The following is a 19,851-nucleotide window of genomic DNA, read 5'->3' as shown; positions in this document are numbered from 1 at the left end:
GGGCCGCTCCCACGTTGGGACAGTCAGGCCATGCCCGACCGCCGCATCATGGGCCCTCTGGACAGCCCATAGTTGCGCCCCGGCATCGGGGCTCTTGATAGCGGAGAGCCACTTGTCCTCATTTATTTGTTCCGTGCCTCGTAACGAGGGGCAACGCCAGAGCATATGGTCTAAGCTAGCGAAGTCATTGCAGTGCCTGCAAGAACTACTGGCATAAGTGTCGGGATAAAGCTTGTGTAATAAAGCCGGGCTGGGATACGAGCCTGTTTGCAATAATCTGAGGGTCAATGCCTGCGCTCTATTTAACTTCTTGTGAGGAAGGGGAAAGTCTCTCCTGCCGAGATAAAAGTACTGCGTAATTTCATTGTATGTTGTCGGTTGATCTCTGTTCTCCGCCACTCCTGGCTGGCCGGGGAGTTCTCCATGGTCGCGGAAAGCGAGACCTCGCGCCTTGGAGTGGGCCAGCTCGTTGAGGTTTGTGGGGCCTCCCATGATGGATCCCATGTGAGCGGGGAACCACGTGAGAGTGTGGGTGGCAATGCTTTTACCGTCGAGGATGCGACAGGCTTCTTTACACACGGCGCCAACGCTGAAGGCGCGGATGGCTGCCCTGGAGTCGCTGAAGATGTTGGCATGTTTCTCGTCCAGGAGGGCCAAGGCAATGGCCACTTGCTCGGCCGCACATGACGACGTGCCTCGTACCGAAGCTGCGTTAACGGTCGAACCCTTGTGGTTGATGGACACTACTGCGAAATTTTTGCTGTTGCTATATTGGGCCGCGTCAACGAAGCAGCTGCCGCCAGGGAGTTCTGTCGCCCGGCGTAGGAGCGCCACGGCCCTGGCCTTCCTTCTTTCCACGTTGCGCTGGGGATGCATATTGCGTGGGGCGGGGGATATGATGATGTGGTCTTTCTGCTCTTTCGGAAGGCCCTGGTAGGAGTCTTTGACTTTAGCCGGGGGGACGCCCATCTCTGTTAGGAGTCGTCTGCCCGCCGTGGTGCCGGAGAGTCTGAGAATCTGTGCCCTTTCTTGTGCTTCTGCAATTTCTTCTAGTGTATTATGAATACCCAACTGCAGAAGTCGGTCGGTGCGTGTGTAGTTTGGTAGTCCGAGCGCGCTCTTGATCCCCCTGTCGCAGCCAGATTAGCTGGCTGCGTTGCCGCTAATCATTCCAGCGTAGAATTTCACTTCTCTTCTGTCGTCGTAATGGGGAACCCGCATTTAAGGGGGTATGAGCCGTTGCCTATAAGGCGGTATGAGTCATTCATTGTCTTACGTAACAGACATATTTAATTTTGAAGCAATTTAATTTCGAAGAATCGCAAGCGGCAATGACGGACGAATGCCACTAACCACGCCGCCGAGCAAACTCGAGACATCGAACGCAAGCGACAACGGCGGACTGCGGGCATACCGTCAGTGACGTCGTTCTCTCCGTCACAGCCGTCGCATCATGGTTAGTTTAGGTGCACCCAGGACAAGCTTCGCTTACCCCCATTTACCGGTAGGGAAATGGTTGGCTAGTTTTTTTCTTTTCTTTTTTTTTTTCCTAGAAAGAGCAACAGATCGCTTTTCGTGAAGGAGTGAAGTGGCCATGTCAAGTGATTCGTTTTGACCAATGGATTAAAGGGAAACTGAGACATCCACCCAAATGTAGCAATTTGCTACAATGGAAACCCAACCGGGTTCCTCGAAAGAAAGCCTCGCAGTTGAAGAAAAATTCTTCCTGGTCCGGGACGAATTTTTCTTCAACTGCGAGGCTTTCTTTCGAGGAACCCGGTTGGGTTTCCATTGTAGCAAATTGCTACATTTGGGTGGATGTCTCAGTTTCCATTTAATTACTTATCTCCACCTAGGGGATTTCCGCTGAAATATTACGTCATACGTTTTGACCAATGCCGTGGGAGTTACAAGTGTGTTAAAAATCTCTTCAGTGGCAACCTTTTTTGCGACCCTCTCGACACCTTGAACGTACCCGTATAAGACTAGGAACACCACAAACCCTCAATCGCATACTTACTTAACGACATAACACTTCCTTAACGGCTTCATTTGAGACACGTTACGTTTTTCTCGGCCTCAGAAGACGTTCTTACTTTGCTTGAGTGCAGGACGTGTAAGGGAAGTGCGGCACTATTCAAGGCGTTGTCGGACGTAGCAAGGTGTCGGACAACACCACTGCACAAAAAAATTTGTTTTTTTTTGGGGGGGGGGGGGGAATTTTCACCCACCGATGAGGAAAATTAACGAACACAACAAAAACAACATTTCTAAACTTGTCCGAAACAACTCCAAGTATTAATGCCGACGATAGATTGTGTATAGTAGCTGAGAACGGGTCGTATTTCGCTTTCTACTGTTTATGAGATACATGTTGTGTTCGGCTTTTCCGCGTAAGTTCATGAAATTTTGTAACAGTTCATTCTGTTTCCCGCAATGGTGCAGGTGTCGTACTGGTTCCGTGCATAATCCTGTTCGTACTGGTGGGCTTCCCGCTCTATTACCTGGAGCAGACCATCGGACGACTGCACGCCAACAAAAAGGGCGGCGGACAATGCCTCGGACACCTCGTGCCTATCTTCAAGGGTGAGTGCACGGCGTGATGGACGACGCGCCTTCTTCCATTAGAGTTCCCGACGAGACCTCTTAATCGAAAAAAAAGGGCCGTTCGGGCCCAGCCTGTGTGAGGCGCGACCTTATCGTGGCCGTTGGACACGAAAAAGCTGTCGTTTCCTGCAGTACGCTCAATCAGCGGCTCGGTTGCAACGGGATCCCGATGATCGGTGCTAAGTGCCACTTGGAGTACGCGCGGCCTTCGCTATCTCCGGCCACGTACCACGAGTAACCTGCGGGATTCGCTTTTTCTGTCCGCATCTCTTTATCCATTCACAAACCGCTGTTACTTTGAAAGGCGTTTGCACGCGCCTGCCTTGTAAACACGTGCTCGAGATCCTACGCGCACGTGATCGACCTTCCGATTTTAGGCTCGACATCTTCTTCTCTCCTAGACTTCGGTGGAGGCATCGGGAACAGTTAAAGGCTGGCGTACTACAAATGCGAAAGCTCAGTTTTGTCTGCGTAAGTGAAAGTGCGACCAACAGGAAACTTATTTAGCGAGTGGTCGAGAGGTCAGCCTGACATTGCCGCACCTCCTGTAGCCTACTACTCTCGATTGCCGAAAAGAGGGGGTGGTGATATCAGGATGCGAAGTACGGCTCGAACGAAATTCAGACGTGTGAAGCCTAGAGCACGTGGAGCGAACTTTCGGCTTCCGAGCGACGAACTTCGTACGGCGGTGAGACGCCCGGCGTCAGAAAGGTGACGCCGGCCGCCGATCTGACATGGGATGCCTATTATGGACATCGTCAAATTCCGCCAAATTGTCAGCTTCTGTAATGGCGGCATTTTTAGCCAATCAGAGAGGTCGTAGCTGTCATCTGGGCCAATAAGAGCTAACAAGATAGCGACATCGACAATATGGCGAAAGTTGCCAGTGTCCAGAAAATACTCCTGGCGAGATCATGTCCTCAGTAAAACGCCGCCACCGGAAGCGTCCAATGGTTACGAACATGAGTTAATCCGCATTTAGGACTGGTCTTACCGTCACTCTTTAGATGCTGGTTCGTTAGCTTGTAACGACGGGCAAGCTGCAGAAATTCATGATTCATGTCTACAGAAATTGCAATTCATAATTACCACCGAATTACGTGCATCGTATGGTGCCCATTCTCGTGTTTTCGAGAAAGTGTGTCCTCATCTTGGATCGGTGCAACTATATTTGAATCTAGTGTCACAAATAGAGAAGGAAAAAAAAACTTGACGATGGGTGGCATGCTGCCGCAGCTAAAGCTTCAAGCGAAGTAGTATCAGACACCCTGCTTTCTCGCAGGTGTGAGAAGAGACGCGGCCATGTTTATATAAGTATACCGCTTGAGCACTACTCAGCCAACAGGCAATCATAAATGAGGCAGTTGCGCCAGGAAGGAGGCATTCACGCGATTTATGATGCCGTACTTCTCTTCTACTTCCATTTTCAACACAACAATTCTGCTAAGTTTTGCCAAGAAAGTAACTTTTAGCAGTGACCGCAGGTTCTTGTTGTGTCATAGAGGCAAGGCTATGCGCATAATTCGCCAATGGAAATGATAATGGAAAGACATCTTAACAAGCCAAAATCGGATGCAATGTTAGCACGAATATTGAACGAGTTTATCAGCATGACAAAATCTTTGCTATGGAGCCGCCATCCCGCCCTTGTTTTTAGTGCGATGGTGCAGTCTCCGCCTCCCATGTGAAATACATGGGTTGGAATCCCGCCCGAATTTGTTTGATTTTTTTAGCAGTGACACCATTATAATATTTAGCATTTTCATGCGAAATAATTGCTGGAAGCGACAACGCTAGCCGGTCTATACGGGTGGTGGTGCTTGGTATTTTCGGCTGCCACCTCTCCTCGAAGGATCGGACGAGCCACCTCGGCAATTCAAGGGAACAGGGTTCAAAATAGACAAAGTCGCTGGAACCAGTGTTTTGACGAGAGGACTTGTATAACTGAGTCGACATTTGGCCTAGCTTCATCTTAACACAGCGCAAAGAGGCGGACATGGCTCCAGCGGCTGTGCCGTTACTCCTTTCATTCTTGTCTGTGTCTTGGCGCCGTGTTGCTTAAAGAGGGGAATTCACTTTAGCGGGGCTTTCTCAGATGAAGACCAGTTCTTTTAGGACATCGGTCCCTTCCTTGACGATGGCAAGTCCCGTTGTCTAAAAATTGACTTGAGACATTCGTTGTTTTGTCGCCGCTAATGATTTAAAGCCACCAGTCACCATCTTCCAGTTAAGCTTTGTCTCGGCAATGTAGGTATACTACACGGATGGCTCCCTAACTGTTGTATTTGGGTGGCTTTAATTCAGCACACGAACGGTGCCACTATGTAACTTGATCATTCGGACATTCTTCCCCGTCGAGGTCCTAGAAGTCGAGGTCGAGTTCCACGTGTTAGATACTGTGTTTAGAGTCTTCGTTCTACTCCTGGCGCGACAACAGCCTGCATAACCTGACGTGCGCCGCCTCGTCTTTCCGCGCGACTCTCTCACCCCGTGTGCCGCAGGCGTGGGCTACGCCTATTCGAGCCTGCTGGCGCTGATGTCGGTCTACTACATGGCCATCCTGACCTGGGTGCTGCTGTACCTCTTCTCCTCGATGCAGGAGACGCTGCCGTGGAGCCATTGTGGCAACGAGACCGTCGTGCAGGGTGAGCGGCTCGACTTTGTATCTTCTATCTCGCGTCCATTTAGGCATGGCTTCGCCTTCACTATCAGTGGGGCGGTACAACGGTGCGGCTTTGTTACTGAGTCCGGTGTTCGTATCGTCTTTCCGATAAAATTCTAGCTCAGCGGCAACCTATACCGAAGATAACCAGCAGTCTTGCGGATGCAGAATTCAGCACAGAGTGCCAGAATTGTCGCTGTGGCGGCCTGCAGCAGCTTCAATCGTATATTAGCTGGACAACTACAAACATGATTTTTCGTTTGGCCCGTCCGCTGTTCTGAATCATAGCACCAAGATCTGGATCCGTTTTATACTAAGCCTAGGGCGGAGGCCCCAGCCGAAACATCGCTGCCTTTACTGAGCAGTCAGGATGTTAGGGCTTCCGGTAAAAGAAGTTGATTCGTAACTTCCGTAAGCACTCGTACGCATACCCATCATAGAGTACACCCATTAAAGATGCAAACTACCTGCGTAACGTTACCGTCTCCAAGCTAAATATTGTATTGGATGAGAAGTAAAAAATGTCAGGGCGATCCGGAGCACTTTTTCTCTTAGTCGGTCGCGCTGACAAACCCGATTTCGGATCGCTCGCAAATGACCAGCTAGATATTCCAGTATGAGAGCGAAGGAAAATAACAGAGCGGACAGCTACATTTCTCGCAGTGTGTATTAGGGCATGAACGAAGGCTCCTTGCTTCCCTTTGTCCAGGTTGTCCCAGCACAGGTGAACCGATGTTCCACCCTTGCATCCCGACGAACTTCACGAACAACGGCAGTGACATCGATGTCGTCTGGGTCCGGGCACCAAGCGAGGTGTACTTTCAGTAAGGCTTCCGCAATGTCTTGAACTCATACCAATGTCCACAGGTGCCTTCCTGCGTTACACTACACATAGAGTGATGCATTCCTTCCTTACTTTTGTGAAAAAAGGCCGAACATCATGCGTCATAATGGCATCAACGCTGTCACATATCGCACATTATATCACTGCCAACGTGCTATAGCCGATCGAAGTGAATAAATAGCGGGTGAAGTCGCGCTAAATTTATGTTCAAGCTTTCTTCCTTGCTACATGGAGCAGCGTTACTTAAATGTGGTGTACGGAAACACGCAAGAAGTCGCCAAGTTTTATTGCCTCACGTCGTACATTCTTTGGTTCACAGCAATCTGTGACTGCTGCAGTAGCTACGAGATGTGAAATGGCTTTCTAAACTGTGCTCGGTTCTGAGTAGATGACGCGACGGGGAAGAGGTCACGCAGTGTGGGGACTACACCGGGGTGTAGACGCTTGAACTCGCGTGATCACGTTAAGGATTGGCTGACGTCGCCTATAAGCTTTTACTTCAGCACCATGTCATGGCGTAGCACACGCAGGCACGGCGTCCGAGCTCCGTGCGAAAATAACTAACTCTGGGGTCGTATTTCGGTTTGGCTATAATCTAATGGGTCCCTGCGCTCAATTCTATCCTTTTTTTTTGTCGACCACCGTTCGCCACACCGCCCGATACTGGTGACAACGAAGTCCGCAGGTCGGGCCACTGGCGGAAAGCGATAAAGAACAACAGTGAAGCAGAATTGTTGCTTTACTCTGGCCTTGTTTTCTATTTGTTTTGCTATCCATCACTGGGTCACCCGAAGCCGCACCGCAATTATCGCTACAGGATGGGTCACTCGGTGCGATGAATTGTCAAGAAATTTCCATGGTCACTTCGCGCTGTTTATTTCAAGGTACACGTGTACAAACTTGAATGATTTTCATTACTTCCGTACGATATATATACCCCCGTTTTCTCAAACGATCCCCGACTCAAAGCTTTTCCTTCAGTCCACTGAGTTGAGCACAAAGCCGCTCCTTGGTTGAACAAGATGATACACTTCTCAAGAATTGCCTAGGGTGCCATTAAAGCACAGGGACCACTTCCGCTAAAGGGAAGCGCTGCCATACACTTCCTCGAGTCGAGGTGGAGTGTTAAAGTGTACGAATGTGCTAGAAAACGGAGGATTGAATAGGAAGGAAGGAATATTCGAAAGGACGTTGTCCCATTTTGCGCTTTGGATCTGCCTTATCATCTGTTTCTTGAGTTACGCCGAAATGCATGTCCACATTCTACCCTCCGTCGGCAGCGGTAACGTAAACAGCTGCTGGCGTTAATTGAACTCCTTACCCGCTTGACCTGCGAGAATCCCGATAATAGAAGCGATCACCTATATACAATGCATTTTCTGACGCTTGAAATTACACTTTATGCTAAGCTGTCGACATTCAGACGCGGAGGATCACGTGACTACTGCAGGGACAAAAGATCATGAAACGAAGCATGGAAGTACAGGACGGGCACTGCAGAGTCTGCACAGGGGTCCTTACGCTTTTTAGAAAGTAAAGTGTTCTGATTGATAGTGCAACATGCGTTGCACAGAGGCGGCGTTATTTGTCCCAGTGGCTATGAAACGTGAGCCTAAAATAGAGTCGTCAGACCAGAGAAACAGCAACCACGCCGCTTTACCATGATGTCACATCACATGCCCAGCTATATCGGCATGTGTTAATCTCATTTACTTACGTTAGTGCGCCTAGCTTTTCTGCGAGGCAATATGCGGTGGACAGAATTTGTTTTAGAAAGCTCGGCATTAGTACGCGCCGCATTTGGGTGGCCCCGTGTGGTGAACGCTTTTCAAGGGCCATGACGAGTAATGATTTAAAATCACGTTTAACAAAGCTATAGCTACTGTAACTTTAACTGTTTGCGAATATATTTATTTGAGTTAGAGGAGTGCGCGACAGTGGACAATCTGCTGAGGTGACGCCTAATTTCTCCCAGTGAAGTAGTCACCAAGTTGACGTCCGAAGTCCGCTCCCTGGGAACCGTGTCGTGGCCCCTTCTACTGTGCCTCCTGGGAGGGTGGATTGTTACTTACCTCAACGTCATTCGTGGCAAGATATCCTTCCGAAAGGTGCGTTGGACATTCAATACATGCCAGCGCCATTGCGTTCACCGTTTTACTCAATCCCGAGTATTACCTCTCTCATTGCTTTTCTTTTTGCAGACGGCCATTTTGCCTGCCATAGTGTTGATTCTATTCATGTGCGCAATTTTCGGAACTATCACCAGCGACCCCGGCTTCCTAAATGGCCTCCACTACTTTTTTTCCTTCGAATGGAAAACACTGAGGAAACCAGACGTACGTATTTTTTGCTACATGCCTGCTTCACCATGTTTTACGATGAAACTGTTTTCATTAGCTTACGGGAAAAAAGGAAGAAAGAAAAAAAAACTAGGCCATAACTTAGCACCGATAGTGCTCTAAGTATGCAAAGGTACACTTGGATCGTGTTGATTGTGACGTCTGTACAGCTGCGCGCGCGTTCGTCACGACCAAGGGCTGTTCGATTCTCGGATCACTCCGTCACGAAGCATTTCATTAACCTACTGGCTAATCACTTCCCTTTAGAAGGCGGAATGTCGGAATGGATGTTGATGAATTGGGGCCGAATCACACGGTTGATTAATTGGGGCCGAATCAATCTTTGAACTAGGTTGGTGACCTAACACACATTCAATTATCAAATCGACATTTCCATAACTCATATCTCTTACAAACTCGTGATTTCGTGCACATTGTGACGCGATGGCGTACGCTTAACACACCTCGAGTTTTCTGTTACCGCTAATGTTGGTGGAGTCCTCCTGTAAGGCTACAAATAAATGCGTATCCAATGATGAGATAAAAGCTGTCTTCCAGCACGGTAGCCCAATGCTCTAATATTAGGCTACGGCGACATTCAATCTTTGAAACGCCTAGCGCGTGTGTCATGTTCTAGTTTCTTGCATTTTATCCTCGTGACAGCTTACGATTTGAGACGCTGTGTTAGACTTATACACTGACTTCGTGATTGGTCCACGTCTTTAGACATGACCATGGTACTTTCAATGTAGGGGAGGTCCACATACAAGGCTATCACATTAAAACGCCTGTCCTGTCTTTACCTTTCTCTGTTTATCGTATCGCTCACCACGAGGCCGCAGGTTTTATTCCTGGCAACGGTATGCAAAAACCTTCGGCTACATCGATTTAGGCGCATGTTAAACACCTAGCTTCGCCATATTTGGCCAACACCCTCCTAAACGTCGTCTTTCATGGTGCCGGGTAATCCTTTTCAAACTTAACCCTGGCGATCGATAAGACATCTTATCGTATTTTGTGCTGCGTCGCCGCAATGCGTCAGCTTAAACACACCGAAAAATCAGCAGCAAGAATCACCACCGCGTGATGCGCAGATGCAGCTCATTATTGGTGTGTAATTCAATGTGTCCCTTTCAAGCCATCCTCGAGCTGTCGAAGCACCAACATCTGACAGATTTAGTTGAGTGTGTTTAGCGGAATAGCGAGGTTTGCGCAATAGCGGGATCGAAATGCGCATGCGCAAAATGTTAGTCGAGCCTTGGCGTTTAGCGTATGCACGCTTTTTCTCAGATTTAACGTTAACGTTATTGCGTTGTTTACTTAGTTTACGTAAGATATGCCAGCAGTCCCGGCCGCCCGCTTCGAACTGAATTTTGGTGTTGCTTGTTAGAATTAACTTCGTTTGTAGCAAATGAATGTACAAACGGGTTTGGCTTAGTCTCAGGCCGTTTCCATGGCAGAGTATTATGGATAACCTTGTGAAGTTTTCGAGATCGCTTCTCATTTCGAACGCGTCGACGCCTAACGGGAGACATTTCTGGTACTGAAACCCAGTACCGGTATAAACCCGGTATGAACACCCAGTTGTCGACTTCGCCTATTGACGAAGTCGACAACTGGGTGCAACGGCATATGGCCTCTGAGATTGGGCAGTCTCGGAGGCCACAGACGGCAGGGTTGTGCTGATTCCGCCGCAGTTTGGCAGACATGGAAAGTACAAATACAGCACGACCCTGGCTGTGATTGCGCTGCGCCTCCCACTTTTCTTACGCACACTCAAAGCTGCGTGAATAGTTCAGATCACTTATGTGCACTAAACATGCGAAATTTAAAGCGTTTCAACCAAGCTATCACGATAAACTAAAACTCGCTTTCAGCGAAGTTCGTTTAGGGAACAGCAACGCTATTTACCTTAACCCCGCTATTACGTTAACGTTAAACTAAAGCTGTAGCATCACAGGCATCGCAGCACGGTCCCGCTACGGCATGCTCAAAAATTAATCTAACACAGTCTCAATAAGTGCTTGGATGGTAGAAATGAGGACAAAATTAACAGGGACGAGGAAATGCACAAGACAGGTGCTCCGAATATCTACCGGCTCACCCAACGACGCACATCAATAAATGATAGGTCCTCAGAACAATGTGCGCACAGACACGCAATCCATGATAAGAAAATAAAATGAACGCATAATATCGTGGATACTCTTAACCACTCTAAGGTTCCACGAAATTCTCGAACGTCAAGTTTGTGGCATTCACTGAACGTCTAATATATCTATCACTAAAAAAGAGATTTCAGGAGCCAACTCTGCCAGGTACTGAGCAGTATTCTTGGAATAAAAGATGATATTCACAAGAATGATGCATACACACACAAAACACTTTTCGTGTGCGTCTCCTTTTTGTCCTTCAGTAGACAGCACCAATTTGCGCAAGAACAAATCACTTCGAATTAAGTTTGTAGCGGGTATATATAGTCTCGAAACGTCGGAGCAATTTCTTCGCTATATATAAAAAAAGAACAAAAGAAACTTGATATTCTCGAGAGGCATGTGAATCGAACTACTCAGTGCTGAACAGCGTGACATATGAATCTCGCAGGTGTGGAACGACGCAGCAGCCCAGGTGGCTCTAAGCCTTTGCACAGGCACGAGCCTGCTACAGCTGCTGGGCCGACGTGGCAGCAAGTACCGTGGCCTGGTCCACGACGCTGTCATTGTGGTGCTCGTCAACATTATCGTGTCCTTCTTCAGCGGCGTGGTGGTCTTCTCCTGCTTGGGGTTTGTCTCTAAGGCCATCAACAGGACATGCATCAAGTTCCTGCAAGAAGGTGAGCGTCCACTTTCTCTGAGCATCAACCTGTTAGCCATCTATCTATCTATCTATCTATCTATCTATCTATCTATCTATCTATCTATCTATCTATCTATCTATCTATCTATCTATCTATCTATCTATCTATCTATCTATCTATCTATCTATCTATCTATCTATCTATCTAATCTCCATAGTTTAACGCACGTGAGATTTTGGGCAAACATTCACGCCCATTTTCTCTCCTGCATTTGATAGGTAGCCGTAAAGATGCAGATAAGGGATACTCGCAGGTACGAGAGGGAGAAAAAAAAATTACGTCCTAGTGGTCGACGATGCCCGTTTGCTGCGGTAGTTTTATTGCGATAGAAATTATATGGACACTCCGAGCGCATTTCTACCGTCGGCGTCACCGCCGCTGTGATGTCCCGTATAAAGTCCAAACACTATAACATTGTCGCCGCGTGCCGTATGCTGTATGTGCGAGTGAAAGCTTGCGAGGGTCAACCGACCATCATGGCTCAATCTCGTGTGAGGCACGGGGAAGAGGCGGGGGAGGGGGGGGGAGGTGTTCTACTTTGGCGGGTGCTGCTTATGGCGCGGTCACGTGGGCGCCGTATCTTCATAGCGATCCGCAACGCGGACGAAGTGCGCGCCCGCGCGGGCCTCTTCTTTAAAGCAATCTGCGATGTGGACAAAGTATGCCACGCCGAGCGCCGGTAGCTTCGTATGCGCTGTGCTTTCAACGCTTAGTTAGCGTTGAAGCCAAAGGCAGCACGAATGTCAATTCGCTCGCTACTATCGCCGTGCTTCCTTACTCCAGCGTTTTGATAGCGAGTTTCCGCAATCATCGTGCGAGATGTGTTCATGTACACCTGCGCGCACGTGACACCGTGATTGTTAATTAATTTAGTAAGCAAATGTTTGCTCGTTTATACTGCCGATAAAAGTAATATCTTTACCTCGTATAGCTGTCCACTAATTTGCTATCGCAATCGATGCTTCGCGTTTCGGGCAAAACTGCGAGTTTTTCTTTATTAAACAGTACGTTAGTTATACAGACGATGCGCAGCCATTGAATAATGCGTTACACGCAGGACATGGCGGTGTCGACACGCATACAAATCTTTCACAAAACATGCATGGACCCGCTCCACAGCGCCCGTGCCGCATTAGGCTCTGGCAGGTGACCTAAAAACGGCGCTTGATCGAGAAGAGCCCTTATTTTATCTCGGCCGCATTATGGCGTGCCGTTGAACTGGGGCGTCGGGTTTGTTTCTTCCCCTTATGTTTTTTTTTTTCTGATTTCCCGGATGTGCCACCCTCGACAACTCCAATGTCACCTCGGCCGTATCTCCTGGCTTGATACGAGGTCCGGAGACGTGTCACGCGATGCACACGTACCAGATGCCGCCCGCCACCCCGTGTCTAGAAGGCCAGGCAGTGGATACGCCCGGTTTCCTCTATAAATGCTGCCCAGATCGGCGAGAAATTATTTCTACATAATCGAGGTCTGACGTAAACCAAAACTGCCACGCTATAATAAGCCTTCTCGGGAGCATTTTGCAGCTTTAAAGAAAACGTGCCCCCTTGTTCTTGTGCATGAATAAGAAACAATTCTCAGATGAATGACACACCTGCTGACAGAAAACATACACTAATACTTCTCTGAATACATGCGTACAAACTTCTTCTAATCGTTTCCTCCCCTTTTCCCCTTCACCTGTGCAGGGTAGCTAACCGGGCTCAGTTCTGGTTAACCTGACTGCATTTAATGGATCCTTATTTCTCTCTCTTTGTAACAGAGCGACGTGGTGCAGCAACCGTCGTAATATTTGTACATTACACTTTTTCAAATAATATTCTGCTCTTCAGTACTAAGTACGGCCTTCTCTCACTGCAATAAATGACGTGGCTGGTTTTGGAGAGTGTCGATACGCCGGATACGCAACTTCACTGATTCCAATCTTTTTTTTTTTTGCTCTTTGACTCATTATCGAATTAACAAATATTTTTCGTGGCTCTTACACGCCCCCAATATGCAAATCTGTAGCTATGGTGTTTTGTTGCTGACTACGGAGGTGACGGTCGCATTTCGATGCAGGCGAAATGCAAAAACACCCATGTGCTTGCGTTGTAGCGCACGTTAAAGAACCGAACCCCAGGTGGTCAAAATTAATCCAGAGCCTTCCACTACGGCGTGCCTCATAATCAGAACTGGTTTTGGCACGTAAAACCCCAGAAAGAAGAAGAAGAAGAAGAGGCGGTGGGCTCGGTGTCCGGCCTCGGTGGCTGCTTCTTGATGGAAAGAAATGAAAAAAAAAAAAAGGCAGCAGGTCCAAGGAGTTGGAATCTATATATACAGCGAAGCTTTGTGTGAGTGCATGAAGAGTCGAAGCACGAGCTTGTGTTTATTTAATGTCCGCACAAAGTGACACGGAATGCTTTATTCAGGGATTGTAGAGAGGCTAATGTGATGCCGCCGCCGCGGGTGCATGACGGCGAGCTTTCTGGTTCTTTTTCATTCTCCCACATGGCCGCCGCTGCCGCGGATACGTTCAGCTTAATCCATGTCTCAATCGCATCCAACTTCATAATCGCGAGGAGCCTAGTAACCTAGTAGAAGCAAGCTGAACTGTCACGATGAAATAGCAGTAGTGATGGAAACGAAAAGAAAATGAAAATTTTGTGGGGTTTTACGCACGAAAACTACAATCAGGATAAAACGGACGCCATAATGGGATCCTCGGTATTAATTTCGGCCACTTGGAGTTCTTTGCTATGCATAAAAAATCACGGTCGGAGCGCAGTGAAAGCGGCGATATTGAAATCCACAGCGATCGCAGTGTGGCCACCACGGCAAGTTGGTGCATCTGCGAATACGTACTCAGCAACGGAATGCCATAACCACCACAAGTAGCCCAGAGGCAGATTACAAAGAAATACAAGATGCAAGAGAAATGGTACCTATACGCTGGCTCCGAACTAACTATTGGAAAGATACAAACCTTTTCCGGTAACTAGGGGTGTGCCAATAGTTCGTTTTGAGACAGAATCAAGTACGAATTCAATACTGCCAGAAGTGAATCGAATTGAATATTGAATACTATTGCAATAATGGGCCCGAAAAGGGCCTGCAGTATCTGTAAATAAATAAAAAAAGATTGTCGCAGTTTCACCCGAAAGGCGAAGCATCATTTGCGATAGCAAATAAGTACAGAGCTATACGGAGTAAGGATAGTAGTTTTAGCAGCTGTATAAACTTGGACATGCAGCAGCACCAGCAATATACGGAGTAAGGATAGTAGTTTTAGCAGCTGTATAAACTTGGACATGCAGCAGCACCAGCAACGCGCAGAACTGTTGTCGACGCCGTCGGCGTTTTGCCCGCGTTCGCACTGAGCGTGCGCGGCGTTGGGGACTGTTTCCGGTGCGTCTGGGGGCGGCATTTCGGGTGAAACTGCGACATTTTTATATAAATACGCATTTGGTGCCGCAGCTAAACGTCGCCTCCCCTCCCTCCCCCCCTCCCTCCCTCCCTCCCTCCTGTCCCCCCACGGTCTTTCGCGTGACGGAAGAAATCGCGTTTGCTCTATATATACGGTGATTGTAAAGGAGGAAAGAGACGCCTAATTCTGCAGCCCTTCAGGAAGCACAGAGGAGAACGCGCGTTTGCTTTCCGCCGTGCGTTTGCTCCCCGTGAAAGCGCGCGTCCCTCGCGCGCCTTCACTTGCACATACAGCATACGGCGCGCGGCGACGATTTCATCGCCGTTTGAACTTCACACGGAACCTCACAGCGACGGTGATGGCGATGACGTCGCCGACGCCGACGGCAGAAATCCGCTTGGAGTGTCCATATAATTGCTATCGCAATAAAATAAATAATGAACAGCCATTTTCACTGTTAATATAAAGCGACCTTCACATCCTACTATATTCACAACATTAACAAGTTTCTGTCATATCGTTACGAATCGCAGTTTATTAAAAGTACAAATGAAGCAACAGCAGCAAATAGGCAGTTTACTCGCATACTCTTTTTGTGAGTACGAATAACAGTGGTACAGCAGGAGATGTCTGCACCCATGGGCGATATAGTGTGCTCGACTACATGTAATTTCTCTTGTTTTATGTCGCAGTGATGAAATTTTTTTGCAGATTCCTCCAATTTTATGCTTGATTGCGCACAGTCAGCGGTTTGAGATATTCGAAAAACACTCGAAAAATATTCATATTTACAAATTTGTTTGATTTGAAGACCGATTCAAATAGGGCATTATTCGATTCATTATTCGAAGGTTTCTAGTATTCGCATACCTCTACCATAACCCTATCGTACCCCTACCAGTAATGCGAATGGAGCGAGCTTCCAAAACCAACGCTGTTGTGGATCATGCGCAGGATTCGGCACCCTGTTTGCGGTGATCCCCGCGGCACTGGCCAGCCTTCCGGGCTCGGTGGTGTGCTCGATCCTGTTCTTCGCCCTGCTGGCCCTGCTCTGCCTGGGCCGCATGGAGCAGATGATGCTCGCGCTGCTCACCTGCCTACTCGACAAGTTCTCCAGCGCGCAGATACGCAAGCGCTACTGCCTATTCGTGCTCGGCGTGTGCGGTGTGCTGTTCGCCGCGGGTGTCGTCTTCACTACGCCCGTGAGTATACATTCTGTGTGCGCCTTGCGTATCACTTGCGTTGGCGGCCTGACGTATAGTTTGATGTCAGCTCGTGGCAATTATGCCTGATCGCAACAATTCAGTCCAATGCAGCGCGAACTAAGGGTGACACCGGTCAACCGAGAAAGATAACCGACTGTTTGTGTCACCGACTGTTCGTCATTGATCCTCGCATGCTGAAAAGCGCCTCAGTGGAAAGATAGAGAGGGAGAAAAGAAGGAGAGGCACGGAGGGCAACTAGACTTTGCAGATGGCTGCCATACACTTGAGGAGGGGGGGGGGGGGGAGAAAATACGGGAGAGAAGATAGACAGCACTTTAGGTGGCTCTCCTGCACTAGACAAGGCGTAGAATCTATACCCTTAGTCAGGTACTCGAGTATGTCAATGGAACGATCACGGAGGGAGCAGCGGCAAACGACTGGACAGCTTCCCTTGTTTCTCCGGAGGTGCAACCTATTCCCATTCCTGATTCACGTCCGCGACCGACGCCCTACAGCTCTGGCTGAACTGTTAGGTTTACGTGATAGAGCGCTGTATCGGACATGCTCCTGCGCAAGGGTAATTTGTGTGATCATTGTACAAAATAGAGCAGACCAAAAAATAAACTAAGCTAGTAACTGGAACATCTGAACAGCAGCTAACTTTTTTTTATTCGAAGGAATTGCAATGGGGCGTAATCAGAAAAAAAATTAAAAGAAAAGAAAAGCGTGCAGCTTTGTACGCGCAGGAACTGCATTAATGTATCTGAAAACCAGCTGTCTGTTTTTGTGGCCAAAAAGTTAAAGAAAGGTAAGAGCAGAGCAGTCCGCCTACCTTGTGTATGGTAGGACGCACAAAATTGAACATAGTCGTCGCGCCGAGAAGCCGAATGTCAGGAGACTCCGGACTTGGGCGTGGAAGATGAACGTTTGAGAGTGTAACGTCCCTACGCGAACAAAATTCTAAATTGCTCTTTGATTGACGCATCATGCTTATGTTTATGATTTATGCCTTTATTGCGATAGCAATTATATGGACACTTCAAGCAGATTTCTGCCGTCGCCGTGAGGTTCCGTATAAAATCCAAGGGCAATAAAATCGTCGCCGCGCGCCGTATGTGCGAGTGAAAGCGCGCGCGGGACACGCGCTATCACGGAGAGCGAACGCACGGCGGAAAGCAAACGTGACTTCCGTGGCGCGAAACGCCGTGGTGGTATAAGAGGGAGGGAGGGAGGGGGGGCGACGCTTTGCTGCGGCACCAAATGCGTATCTTGCAACCGGGCGCAAGGAGAACTGGCGACGCAATCTCCCACGCGACAGGAGCAAAGCGGGAAGGCAGCGCGGGAGGGAGGGAGGGAGGGAGGGGAGGGCGGGCGGCTTCTACTCTGCCAGCAAATGCGTTCCTGTACTTTGTGCTTTGCGCTTGGTTCTTTATTATATGTTTGCGCCGGTACGTGCTGCCGGTGTGGTCGCGCGCACCGTATCTTGCAAGCGATCTCCACACGGCTCTGACCTTTGTACGCGCTGTGCATTCGGCCGTTCAGTTTCCGTTGAAGCGATAGACCGCACGAACCTTCGCTCGCTGCAGCGGCTGCACTTGCTGCCAGCGTTTTGACAGTGGTTGTCTGCGGTCATCGAGTGTGATCTATTCTTGTTTGCTTGTGCGCGCTGACACCACGCTTGTTATTTCAGTAAGTAAGTGAGTGTGCCCAAGTTTATGTAGCCGATAAAACTACTATCCCTACTCCGAATAGCTCTCTACTAATTTGCTATCGCAATTGATGCTTCGCCTTTCGGGCGAAACGGCGACAGTTATTTCTCTGACTGAATTTTAAGTCAGCGCATGTAAAAGCATTGCTGCAAATAGGTTCTTACCAAAACCATTTAAGTCGGCCTTCTTTGTGTTTTTTGTTCTTAAGAGTTAAGATTCCAACTGCAGAATATGTCGCGTTGTTAACATGGCTAAAATGAACGAGCTAGTTACACATTTTGTTCCAACTTGTACAGTACAGTACAATTTGTAGATTCGGCTATGGAATAAACACCATACCGAATTTAGAAGTTAAATTCCATGGCCAATAATATACTTCGTTTTCTTTTCCTCCGCTTTTATGCAGGCTGGAATTCACATCTTGGCCGTGATGGACGCTTATGTCTTCTCTTGGACAGCGTTTCTGCTGGGATTCCTTGAATGCGTCGTCATAACTTGGATATACGGTAAACATACTTTTTTTTTCTGCTGTTGTCGGACATACCGGGCGTAATATTTGTTCATGCCGACACGACGTAGCTCCTTGTGCTGTCTAGTGCCTCCACGCGACATCTTCAGTAAAGAGAAGCGTTTGCGCTTACTGTAATCCGTAATTATCACTATACAATAAAAGAAAAGTTGAAAGGGCAAGAGCTAGCCTATTATATCCGGAGCACAGACGATTACTTTCAAAAAGCTGCGAAAGATGTGTATATATTGCAGAAGGGTTTAAAACTAAGCTTGCTGGTACGGATCTACGAAAATACTTGAGAGCAGTTCAAAAAAAAAAAAAAAAAAGGATTACATGAGACAGCGCAGCCTTTCTGCTGCCTAATTTTATCCTGTTTATATGCATCGTCCCCAGGTATTCTACATGACCTGGTTAATTTTCTTAATAGCAACCCATCAATAATTTATAAATTTATTGCTTCCGCGAGTGAAAACCCTCAATTTTTATAATCTTCTATTATCTGCTTATTCCTTGTCGGTAAATTTCCTCGTATTGTCTTTCTTTCTGTATCAGGGTTCAAGCAGTTTGCTGAAGACGTTGACACAATCCTTCAGCAAACACTTGGGAGAGGATGGATGGTGATCTGGTCATTTGTCACTCCTGGTGTGATTCTGGTGAGTGAATTTCGTACATAATCTGGCGTTCGCTGAGTGGTGCTTTGATATGTACGAGGTCATGCTCATACATAGTAGCACAGTACTTACTGCTAACTATCTTAGTTTTTGCGTTTCTGCATACAGTTAGATGTGAAAGGGAAGAAACCGTGGCAGTCAGAACCAGTTGATCGATATGTTTCCTTAGGGCTCTTTGCATTGCAAGCGCATTGAACGAGAAGTATGGTTTGGGGCCCAGAATTTTTATTGAAATTCTAGGTTGTCACCGAATAGACTGTAGAATCGTGCATCGATTTGAGTTCATTGACTTCGTAGAGTATAAGTAGTACACATCAAGCCTCTCTCAAGTGCTTATTTTCCTTTTTCATGCCCTTGCCTGTAGGTCACATTGGTGTTCACCATATTTGGAAGCCCTGACATCTCCTCCGGGCTCTTCAAGAACTCATTCTGGGGACCTATACTTGGATGGACCCTATTCGCTATAGTTATCTGCCACATTCCAGGATATGTCATTTACAAGATCGTCTACACAGGCTGCTACACGGACGGGAATCGATGGGACGTAAGTGACGGAAGAGGTCTTCTGATGACGCCATCACTTTTTCGTTTGTAACCCGTGCCGTGCTTTACGACCAAAGCCTAAATGTCATTTGGATTCATAAAAGAATGGCACTGGTGGCCGTTAAATTGAGAAAAAGAATGTACAGAAACCATCGGCGATTATTGTCAATGTAAACAGAGTCCTTATTGAAGGACTCTGGCCGAATGCTTCTGGAAAGCTATTCGCTTTAATAATACTGTGCTTGAAAGCGTACAGTTCTTGCAGCTAGGATATTTAGGTAGCGTTTGTTGTTTCATTGAGTAATTCCGTATGTATAACACAGCCGTTCACCAGTACACCTGTATATATAGCGGTGCCGGAGCCCTGTCCTGCAGGCCACAGGTGGAGATACCACAGCATCTAAATATTTAAACGCCCCAAGGCGCGACACTGCGTGCAGGCAGGCCCGGACTAATCACTTACACGCGCAACTATGTTACACTTAACTGATCAG

General features: G+C 47.8%; 1 protein-coding gene across 8 annotated transcripts in view; it reads left to right on the top strand.

Moving 5' to 3' along the window:
- LOC119449696 (sodium-dependent dopamine transporter) overlaps positions 1-19,851 on the top strand; it is a 145,400-nt gene that overhangs the window by 115,801 nt on the left and 9,748 nt on the right. For all 8 annotated transcript variants that reach the window (XM_049665381.1, XM_049665385.1, XM_049665383.1 and 5 more), the window contains 10 exons: positions 2,446-2,586; positions 5,109-5,252; positions 5,979-6,093; positions 8,089-8,221; positions 8,315-8,449; positions 11,057-11,285; positions 15,673-15,920; positions 18,039-18,138; positions 18,696-18,796; positions 19,179-19,358. In XM_049665381.1, the coding sequence (XP_049521338.1) occupies positions 2,446-2,586; positions 5,109-5,252; positions 5,979-6,093; positions 8,089-8,221; positions 8,315-8,449; positions 11,057-11,285; positions 15,673-15,920; positions 18,039-18,138; positions 18,696-18,796; positions 19,179-19,358 (1,526 nt within the window). The remainder of the gene's footprint in view (positions 1-2,445; positions 2,587-5,108; positions 5,253-5,978; positions 6,094-8,088; positions 8,222-8,314; positions 8,450-11,056; positions 11,286-15,672; positions 15,921-18,038; positions 18,139-18,695; positions 18,797-19,178; positions 19,359-19,851) is intronic.

This window comes from Dermacentor silvarum, chromosome 4 (genome assembly GCF_013339745.2).
Source record: "Dermacentor silvarum isolate Dsil-2018 chromosome 4, BIME_Dsil_1.4, whole genome shotgun sequence".
Taxonomy (NCBI): domain Eukaryota; kingdom Metazoa; phylum Arthropoda; class Arachnida; order Ixodida; family Ixodidae; genus Dermacentor; species Dermacentor silvarum.
Note: the sequence above shows the minus strand (reverse complement) of the source record. Positions and strands in the feature narration are given on the sequence as shown.